An 11,142-nucleotide genomic window follows, 5' to 3' on the forward strand; every position below is an offset into this window, starting at 1 on the left:
TTGGAACACAGTACTGTCTGTGGCACAGGAAACGCTGTGCAGGTGGAAGGAAGAATGGATTCAGCTAAATCCTAGAAGCTAGTGTCCCAGAATCAGTGAAGAAATTGAAGCATCCATGTAGACGTAATAATAGAATGGTTTGGAAGCTGTAATTTCTGCCAAATACTGTAAAGTGTTACTAAATACTGACTGACAGGGTTCCTAAACTTCTGCACATAGCACATTGACTGATTATTTTTTTCACCATGTTGAATTCAGCAAATAAATGGTAATTGTGCTTTAAATTTTATAGAAATATGTTACGTTTAAGTTTGTTCCCTGGAAGACGTTATCTTCTTTTTACTGATAAAATCAACAAAGTATGCAATTTTGTCCCCAAATTTAAGGGTACCAAAAGTAATCAGACAATTGGCTGTTCAGCTGTTTCTTGGCCAGCTGTGTCGTTGTATCATTAGTTCATGCACAAGTAAGCTAACAAAAGGTCATGAGTTGATTCTAGGGGTGGGATTTGCATTTGTAATCCGTTACTGTTGTTGCTCAACATGAGGACCAAAGTGTCAATGTTTACTGTCAATGCCAGTAAAGCAGGCCACCATGAGGCTGGAAAATCTTCATAAATCGATCAGAACATTGGATGTGTCAAAAGCAACATTCTGATATATTGTTAAGACACAAGACATACTGGTGAGCTTAGCAATAGCAAACAACCTGGTAGACCAAGGAAAGCCACTGTAGGGGATGAATACCTTCAGTTGTGAAGAAAAACCACCGTTCAACTGTCGAACAGACCAAGAACACTCTCCAGGATGCAGGTATAGATGCGTCAAAAACTACCGCAAAGAGAAGACGACACCAGCATGACCTCAGAGGGTTCACCGCAAGATGTAAATCACTGGAAAGCCTCAAGAACAGAACAGCTAGGTTTGAGTTTGCTAAAAAGCACATTTTAAAAAAACTGTAGAGTTCTTATGGACAGATGAGATGATTATCAAAACACATCAAATTAATGAAGTGATGGAGAGGAAAGGATGGGGTAAGAAAGGAACTGCTCATCATCCAAAGCACCACTCTAATCTATGAAACATGGTAGAGGCACAGTAGTGTTATGGCTTGGGCATATATAGCCGCCACTAGAACTGGCTCACTGGCCTTCATTGATGATATGACTGTTCATGGCAGCAGCAGGATGAATTCTGAAATGTATAGAAACGTCTGCCCAGATCCAACCAAATGCCTCCAAACTCATTGAACGGCACATCTCCTTGCAGCAGGAAAATGACCACATACCTACTGCTAAACCAACCAAGACTTTCATTTATCTCCACTGATCAATAGGAGTTCACATTGCCAACTTTGAGCAAAGCAGGGCCCTAACGGAGACACAGACGTTGTATATTGTGCTCTGCTTTCGCGCACCAGCACATTTTTATGTGCCGTTGAGAAATGGGAACCATCAAAGCCACAGAATTAAAATATGAGCAAAGACACACTATGCCGAGCAATCAGGAAAGTGTATGTTGCAATCAACAGTGCGTTCATCTGACTTCCTGGCCACGCACAAGGTAAACACTCTCTTGGAACAGATTTTTATCTCAAAGGGACTTCAAAGGACTTAAGAATTAATTTAGAAATTAACTGGAAAAACATCTTGTTTAAAAACACCATAATTTTATATGCGCCTTCCCCCTGATCTGTGCATGTGGAACTCTGTTGTAAGTTTACTGGCCGTGCAATAATGTCTTCAAGCAATTACGTCATTCATTTTGTTTTTGCATCGTGTTTTGTGTATCTGCGTTCATTTAAACGACTGCAATGAAGTTGGCTTTGTGACTACTGTTAATGCAATTATTTCTGGGTATGTTGCGCGAAGTGCATTTGCTGCAGAGGAAACTCCCAGGCTAAAGGCTTGCTGTTACACGGATGCTCGATTTCGGCAGGAACGTTTCTATGCAGTCGCATGAAAATTTGATATAAATTTGCAAGAGGGTTTCACACCGGCGATATTTATATAATCGCAAATAAATGTTTTTATCGCAAATATCCTCCCCCGAGTAGCACCACCAGTCGAACTGGTTCCCCTCCTGGGGGCTGCCGGGGTCCCAGTCCTGTATAAATAAACTGTTATTATTCAGGATTGTAAACATTTATTTTCGATAAGCACTACCCTCATCAAAATAAACCTCGGTTTGAGAGGTGGGGTGGGGGTTGAATTAACCTGGGGGAAATTCCAAAAGGGTTTTCATAGAGGTAATGAAGGATGAACTGCACCAAGCACTTATATAACCCCCCAAGGATGCCCTCCACCAATAGGTTGCTGGCACTGTGCTGGGGTTGCAGGCTTCTTAAAACAGCTGGAAATGCTGGATCTTGTGAGTATAGTGTTATTCTATATTGTCTTGTCAGAATGCAGATGTGTGTAACCACTTAAGCCCAACTGTACATGTGGCTGCCTGCGTTCTGACCTTTTAAGGGCTGCCTGCTCCAAGAGTGCATACCGACACCACAATGAGGAAGCTGAAGCTGGAAATTTAAAAAAAAAAGTAAGTTCTAAGAATCAATGCAGAGCCAGTGCTTTACGTTTTGCAGCCTATTTTAATTGCATTTCCCACTCACAGACAACTGAAGGTGACTGAATTAAAATGACTGACTCATTTGTGAATGTCATTACTTAGTCCAATTGTCTAAATAATGAAGAAAAAAAAAAAAATCGACACAAAAAGTAGATACTGAAGTAGTTCCTAATTATCCAAAGTAATAACAGTTGTATGAGTCACTCATATGAGTTCGCTGATGTCATGCCCAAATGGGTGCATATCCCAGCGCTCCTTCTCATTGATCACTGCACAGGGCCTCTCCTTCCTTAAAACGGGCAATGGTGTGGAGGACAGCGCAGGCAGAGGCCCTGTTGGGGACCACCCTGAGATGGCGTAAGCAGTGAAACCAGGATTTCAACTGTCAAAAATGCCACCTCAATGCAGCCCTTTGTTCGGGAGTAGGCCCCATGCTGGCACTGGCTGAGGTCAGGGCTTTGTGCAGGCCAGTCAAGATCTTCCAAACCATTCTCAACAAAATAATTTATGTATGGACGTATGTACTCAATACAGGTAAGGCCATTCTGATAATAAAGTAGATTGCAGTGTTGCGAGTACCATTAACTTGGTGGTTTAAACAGTATAGAATAGCAAAGTTATACGGCCCACATGTTCTTTAGTTAAATTGGGATAAGACTGACTCGGAAAATATGCACTGCAATCCGCTTCAAGCATATGCGACACACAGAAGAGTTCAGATACCAAGGGCACTCCTATGGAGAAAAAGGGGCTGCACGCCCAAGTTATACACTGTGATTCACTCCAAACTATGCACCACTCACAGCTGAATATAGCACTCAGGTGAGGTAAAGTTAAAGTGACTTCAAACAATTTAGGAGACATTGGGTGGCATTGCTTTGGAATACAGCTTCTTTAATTTCTGAGGCAAGATAGTTTGTATTGTTTGTATTACAGTAACTTGGCGTCATTTTGATATCAATACTTTCAATGGCAGGCCTAGATTTAGCCAGTTTGAATGAATTATTAGACAGTGCTTTGCAGGTGAGAGTAACTTGGAATTTTTGTACGTTGAAAACGTGGTTTAATGAGATACCAGTGTTAATACGCAGCTGGAATCTCTCGTCATGCGTATGATTTGCGACCCTCACAACTATGCAGTGAACACAAAAAAACACTACGGTTTTACGCTTATAAAGGAAAACGAAATGTGATTACATAAAGTGCAATGCGAGAGCATGTACAAGGCATACCAATAAGACTTCGCTTATCTGTATAAATTGGACACATAATATAAAGTTACAAATCCAAAACTTCTTTCTTCTTGGGTGCGCAATTGTCGGTAAAACTAATACTCCAGCCTAACTCAGTAGAGTTAGTGTTTACACGCAGCACACAACGCGACACCGGGGCATTTCACGCCGAACTCCGGTAATCAAACTCGCTGGCACATAACATGTAAAAAAGAACTGACGATTTATAATAGCAATGTCACATATTGCAAACTTACATGTAATGCAAAGCAAGGATTATTTATACCGGCTTCAAGACACGAGTGATGTCCCCCAACAAACACCGGGAACAAAGGTGAGGACCCAAGGCTGAAGAATTCAGGTAGAGGCTCACCTGTTGCACACCTAACGCGCACCTAACATACGGGTACCACTGGCTACATTAACATAGATCCAAGGTAGTCCAGGTAACATCAACAGGGTCATCGATGGATTAATGTGCCATGGTTGATCTGACAATAGGCTTTGGCTGTTATAGTTTATAGAGGGATAAAAGACTGGATCCTAATTGCTTTAACTGGTTATGGCCTAGTTCAGAGCATGCAAAAACTGTGAATAACAGGTAACTAGTTGCCTAGACCTAGAGATAAAAAAAACATTAAACAATGATATCATAGTCCCATTTTTTTCATATTTTGATCATTTTTTCTTAATTGATTTATTTATGCTTGGCCATCCAGGTTGAGATGTCAGCCAGGCAGGCAGATACCCTCTCATTAACCTGTGTGGCAGAGGGAGGGAAAGCGAATAAGGGTTGTATATAATCAGCATAACAGTGATAAGAGTATCCATGTGAATTAGTGACTGAACCAAGAGATTTGGTGTAAATGGAGAACAGCAGAGGCACTAGTACAGATACCTGTTCTCTATAACAAGGGGATGAACTGCATTGACAGATCCCATCCAGCTGACCTGGTAGGACCTATCTGCTAGATAGGAAGCAAACCAAGAGAAGGCAGTCACAGAAATTCCCATCTCAGCCAAAGAATTGGGCTGAATAATATGCTATGTTTACTGTAAAGTGAATCTTTCTGTCATGCAATGGGTTAACTGCACATATCAATCCAGCTGAAGTCATGTACTATTCTTGATCTTGTAAGCCTTGCGATAGAATGACAATGTGAATAACTGACCCAAACTTTGTTGACAATGTGACTGCACATGAAGTGACTAACACCCCTGACATGAAAACATTTCATTTTTAACTGACAGTCGAACTGGTATGCAAATTGATCTCTCAGACGCACATAGGCTACTTCTGCCTTTATTCTTCTAAAATGATTAGTCAAGCAGGTTGTTTCCTATTGACGTAGTATTGAGAATAGCAATGAAAAACCTCAATGAATGGCCAAGAGATAAGTGTGTTATTTTTGTCCGATAATTCGTTGAAATGCAGGGGTGTGGCGAATATCCGTTTTAGCTCTCGAATGAGGGAATGTTTTCACGCCCTCATCTCCTCTCCCCCTTTCTTTCTCACCACCGGTATTCGATAAAAACATCTGTTCTTCACATATTTATCGTGACCACCAAATATTGAATATCTTTTCAGTAGAAATTAAGCAGTTTTTTTTTACATTTCTTTAATGGCTAGCTTGCTAGCGATTAAGGTTAGCCTCTCTCCAGGCCAAGTAGTATATGCCCAGTCCGTATTTATTCAGTAGCAGTGGCAGCCTGTGACTGACACCGCCAAAAGACTCTAAGTGCCCGCCCCTTTGTAGTCTTTAGTAGAGCAGGTACCTGGAGCACGCACATTAGTTTGGGACTATATCTCTGCACTCACTAAAGGTAGACAGTTGGCTGAGAGCTCATTTTAATATGGAGGGTAGTTACACTTCTACAAATAGAAGTTAATTCTATGGTGGAATTCCCCTTTAAGTCAGGCAAAGCAAAACAAGCCTGGTTTACTGAGTTAGCTTGCTTTGTGAAATACCCTCCCTGTTGGAAATGTTGCTAAGTTACTATTTGTAAACTTTTGGGTTGCTCTGCTTGCATGTGAAAGGCCTATTCCCAGTGAGATTCCTGATCACACAACTCCCCACAATGCCAACCCCCAGCTCTGTGATCTTTATAAAACCTTTTTCTTTTTTTTTTCTTTTTTTTTAATATAACCCTTTTTAACTTATGATGGGGGTCCCAGAGATGCCTTTCAACCTAAGGTGCGTGTCCCTGGATGAAAGCCAATCAAAAACCCCTACCGTAGTGCAATGCAGTTTCATAAGACTGAGATGAGCTTAAATAAGTAAAACTTTATTGCGGACTTCACTTTGTATTTAAAGGACTGTTTAGGCATATATGTACTTTTGACACCAATGTTTTTGAGACAAAATTGTATTACTCAAGTTTTTTTATTTGTTAAGAATAACTGTATTAGAGTAAAAGACTATATTTTTACAAAGCAGGGCCTGATACCGTGCCTCCCTTGACAGCAGGCTTTCTGACCCTTTGACTCTCCCTCCAAAAACGTCATCCTTGGATACAACAGCAAATGTGATGCTGATGTATGATGCATGGGTCATGGCAGGGACAGGATTATCATTAGATGGACATTGCATAAGAATAGGGAGAGTCCGTCTATATCAAGCAAAAAAAAAAAAAAAACGTGTCAAAGTTGAATAAGAAAAACACTTTTATTCCGGGCAGAAGTCTTTGGTGCACACTTCTACAGTCTGGTGTACAGTAAATGCGGAGACGTTTATATACAGCTTTGGGCTCTAAGCTGTGCCAGAGGTCAGCCGACTGTTTCACAGCCCTCTGCTCTGCTTCCACATTTCTCTCAAGAAGGTCAACTCGCCCGACTAGGTTAGTATTTTTGGAGGTGTTGCTAAATATCGGCAGGCCTTTTGACGAACGTGTGAGGCTGGAGGAACGGCCGACGCAGTCACGGTGACGCGCGTGTGTGTCTGGCCGCTCTGTAGCAATGGTGCCCCTCCCATGCCACGCGGGGCTGTTGAGAAACAGACTTCCTGCTTCCAGTACGACGGGCGCTTCCTGCCAGGCTCGGAGCGGGGCTGTGCGGTCTGTACCCTTACAGCGGCCGTGACCGTGCTCCAACAGGTCCTTACACGACCCATGTTCAGTATTAAAAAAAAAAAAAATGTAACCCTCGTGGTAAGCAGAGTTGAACATGTATACGTTAAATCGCTGCTTCAAGTTGGTAATCGGACACATTCTGGTCCTCCAGCGGCTAGGCAGTTATTCCATGAAAGCGCCACACCTATCTGCTCAGGCAGTAGCACCCTAAAGTTTACAGGAGTGCAGTAACACTCTATGGTGTTCAGCTGGGGATGTGTGGGGCACAGTATCCTTGTACTGATTTCGTATGGTGTGATGATACAGGGCAGGAACCGTATAATATGTGTACATGGATGCGTGTTTGTGCATGTGCGTGTGTGTGTGCATGTGTGTGTGTATTCAGGTGCGTGTGTGAGTGTGTAAGCGTGTGTGGGAGGGGGGTTATCTGTGTCACCTTAAAAGAATGAAAAAAAAGATTTCTGAGAAAGTCTTGCCTCACTCACACGTCATTTCCTCATGACAAATTTGCGGTCTGTCTTTAAAAAGTATTTCAGACAGCCGATCATGAGTTAGCCGGTATAACAGCACACGGCTAAGCCACATCAGAAATGGCTCTCTCGCATGCATGGAATCCACCTGCTCTGGGTAAATACTTTGGGCTCCTCGTTCACTTAGGAGGGCATTACAGCATCTGTAAACTGCGAGCGTATGAATGTGTGTACATGCTTGAGTTTGTGAGCTTGTGTGTAAGCGACTGTGTGCGTTTGTGATTACATGTGTATGTGGCCGCATTGAAGCACACGTGTTTCTATGTGTGTGTGACTGTGTGTGTATATGAGTACTGTATGTGTGTGTGTTTGTGAGTTTGCAAGTGTATGCTTGTCGGAACGTCACGACTAGACCTTTTGCTTAACGGTATGAAGCATGACCTCTCACCCTTATTCGATTTGGTGTTTTGAGGTTAGATGCCTGTGGCTGTTCCACTGTCTTGGTATTTTTGAAGGCAGTAATCATTGTTGTCATGAAATTAACTGTGATTCAAGTGTATGGATACTGTAAACTGACTTGCATTACTGATGATATTGCATTACTAATGGTACTAAATATATATTGATTCTGAATTAAGAGCTGAGGACTCAAATGTTGAGCAGTATATATCAGGGTGTTTATAGTAAGACTGCATGACCGTATAAATGTCCTACTCAGCAGGACAGAGTATAATGTTCATAGTAAGACTGTATGACGGTGCAAATGTTGAGTACTGCTGAGTATGGTGTTAATAGAAATATTTCAGGAGAGTGTAAATCAGGAGTTGTTCTCTTTGTCTCTGCAGCGTGGCTGTCGCTGGTGTTGGTGCTGAGTGCAGAGGGGTCCCAGAGGTGTCAGGTGGAGGGAGAATGCGCCTGCCTCCTACACAAGAGCACGCGGCTCTCCAGACTGATGGAGAAGCAGGCCGAGGATCTCCGAACTACATATGTGAGTACCCAACACATGTACTTATCGCTCTGAGCGGGAAGCGCAGAAATATCAGTCAAGCAGAAAAGAAATTCCCGTTACTAGAACGAGGGAATACAAATGGAAATGAGTAAAAGGTAAATTCCGTGAGGACATTAGGAAAAACTTTTTCATGCAGAGAGTAGCCAATGTGCGGAATAGCCCGTCTGGTCACGTAGTAGAGGCCAAAACTTTGGGGATTTTCAAAACTAGGCTTGATACAGTGTTAGATACTGTTGAGTCTGTAATTAATCAGAGCATTAATTTAGTCAGGAAAATGGCAAGCATTGTTGAGCTGAATGGCCTGTTCTCATCATTATGTTATTTCATGTTATGAAACAGACAAGAGTCTGTTATAAAACACTGAAAAATATGTCCAAAGCAAAGTTTGATAATTCTTCTGGACTGGTCAGATGACTGCATTGTGCACATATATATAGAGCATTCGAAACAGAAAACAATGACAGGGTGATTGTTTCCATGGTTACTCCAGATGAGCAGTCAGGGGGACTTCTCTGAGATGTTCTGCAAGCTGTCGGTGAAGGAGGTTCCGAGGGCGGAGATCACCGGATACGGAACGCTGGAACGTCTGCGCAGCGTTCACACCACGCTGGGCCTGTTCCGGCAGCACATCGCCGTGGTGACGGAGGAACAGAAGAACCTGCAGGATTCCGAGAACCCGCTGCTGAAGGAGCTCCTGGAGGCCCAGGACCAGATCGCCAACCTGGACGCCAGCGTCCGCAGGCTCCTGCAAACTCTGCACCCCAACGAGCCCCCAGAGGTGGCCGGACCTGGCCGTGGCCCCGCCCCGGGCCCCGCCCGAAACACCTTCCAGCAGAAGATCTACGGCTGCGCAGTCCTGACCAATCATAGGGACTTCCTGTCTCATGTGTGGCAGGAACTGAAGGACCTGAAGTTAAATGGCCAAACGTGTGTCAGCAGGAAAGGGAGGTCGATCAGGGGGGCCAGACCCAGAACCTCCTGAGGGAGGGACGGCACGGGTCCCGGAGACAGAGAGAGCGCGGGTTAGGATTTCTCTGTTTGGTCACGCCTAGAGACTCTTCTTTCATATTTCTGGTTTTCACTTTTGCTGATTTTATTTACACACGTCTTCATGTCGTGTTCTCTCGTGGAAATGGACCTGAACGGCCCGAGAACCATTAGCTTTGTATTTATTTATATATTTAATATATATTTATTTAACTGTGTTTTATTTACTTTTCATACAGTTTGAGAAACAGTTAACTGCAGTGTACTTAAAGAATGCACTCCTGGGATGTCAGCTGTTACCTTGTTCTGTTTACATTACGGAAGAAAAAAAAAATCAGCCTGTGGTAACGCTGTGGTAAGGCTGTGGTGCTGGTGCGGTAATGCTGTGATACTGGTGCGGTGAGGCTGTGGTACTGGTGCGGTGAGGCTGTGGTAATGGTGCGGTAATGCTGTGGTAACGCTGCGAAAAGGCTGTGGTGCTGGTGCGGTGAGGCTGTGGTAATGGTGCGGTGAGGCTGTGGTAATGGTGCGGTAATGCTGTGGTAATGTCATATTCATGCCAGCTGTCACAGCTTTAATTTTAGCCACATTGGCTTTTAGTCTGTCCCTTGAGCTGTGACCCAGGAGGCAATATGTTTATTAATGTCTTACCTTCATGCTGTCACAATGACGGGAAACAGCGTGGGAGGGGGGGCAGGGGCGGGTGGGTGTGGTGTCAGTCTGCCTGCCCTTATGCTGAAGTGTGAGAAAGGGGAGTCTGTCAGTCTGTCTGCTCTTGTTTCCGGTGGGTGAAAGATGACGACAGCGATACCGGATCAGCAGCCCTATTAATACTGACTGCTCGACGCCCAGGTGCCTGGAAATGACTTGTTGTAATAAATTTGATTGTTTTTATAATCCTTTTTGTTTCGTTTTCCTAAATGAAAAATGGAGGAGGAGAAAGAAGAACAGCCCAGACCCTGTCACATGATCACCCAGGTGACAGTTGCTCACTCAGCTCTGTCTGGATGCTCACTACTCATTCAGCTCATCCATGTGATGCTTTTTCCCCTCGCACCCAGCAACCTGCTTTCTCACGCACACACAGACACACACGCAGATACACACATGCACAAACTCGCACACACACACACACATAGACATATATACACGCAGATACACTGTGTGTATATTGCCACACATATACACACAGTTAACACACACACACGTTTTTTTCCTGCACACACACTGCTTTACATACTTCACACAAATTACTGTACACACACATACACACACACACACACACTCACGCACACATATTTACAGGAAAGAGAATGCTATCGCACACAAATCAATATAAAGGATACAAGTGGTTTGCAGAACTGAAATCTGCAAGGTCACTGCTGGTCAATCGTAGGTTTCCTCTTTTATAACTGAATGACAGAATTGGTTTCAAATAAGAATTCTTTTGGTTTTGAATGACATCAGGGGAGGAAGTATCCATATCAGTTAACTCTTCCAATCTTTATCATGTACTTTTCTTAATCCCAAAGGTCCTACTGATTAAACCATATATGGAATCTAGATGTATTTCTTTACATTATTTAAGGAACTGAAAGTCCATAATTAATCTATTTACTGTAAAACAATATTCTCTGCTGAGCCTTTTAAAATGGGGACCCCTGCGGGCCACCTTCTCGAATAGCATCAAATAAAGATATTTATATAAATACACTTACATTCAGATGAAAAAAAATAAATAAATAAATGAATGCAAATAGAACCCAGAAGACGAATTTGCTCTTTCATCTGCTAAACAGCATAAC

At 43.0% G+C, this 11,142-nt stretch overlaps 1 protein-coding gene across 1 annotated transcript; it reads left to right on the plus strand.

Moving 5' to 3' along the window:
* Positions 1 to 7,412: 7,412 nt before the first annotated feature.
* On the plus strand, positions 7,413 to 10,224 carry m17 (IL-6 subfamily cytokine M17). The gene is made up of 3 exons (XM_035390337.1): positions 7,413 to 7,498; positions 8,187 to 8,329; positions 8,841 to 10,224. The coding sequence occupies exons 1-3, from the start codon at positions 7,462 to 7,464 to the stop codon at positions 9,330 to 9,332; spliced, it is 672 nt and encodes a 223-aa protein (XP_035246228.1). The 5' UTR covers positions 7,413 to 7,461; the 3' UTR covers positions 9,333 to 10,224.
* Positions 10,225 to 11,142: the final 918 nt, after the last annotated feature.

Source organism: Anguilla anguilla, chromosome 14 (assembly GCF_013347855.1).
Source record: "Anguilla anguilla isolate fAngAng1 chromosome 14, fAngAng1.pri, whole genome shotgun sequence".
NCBI classification, from domain to species: domain Eukaryota; kingdom Metazoa; phylum Chordata; class Actinopteri; order Anguilliformes; family Anguillidae; genus Anguilla; species Anguilla anguilla.

Bases quoted from the DNA above. Each gene is read 5' to 3' on its own strand.
- m17 (XM_035390337.1), top strand. From the start codon at position 7,462: ATGGCTCTCTCGCATGCATGGAATCCACCTGCTCTGG. The intron at 7,499-8,186 runs GTAAATACTTTG...TTGTCTCTGCAG, and splicing joins ATGGAATCCACCTGCTCTGG to CGTGGCTGTCGCTGGTGTTG. The intron at 8,330-8,840 runs GTGAGTACCCAA...TGGTTACTCCAG, and splicing joins AGGATCTCCGAACTACATAT to ATGAGCAGTCAGGGGGACTT.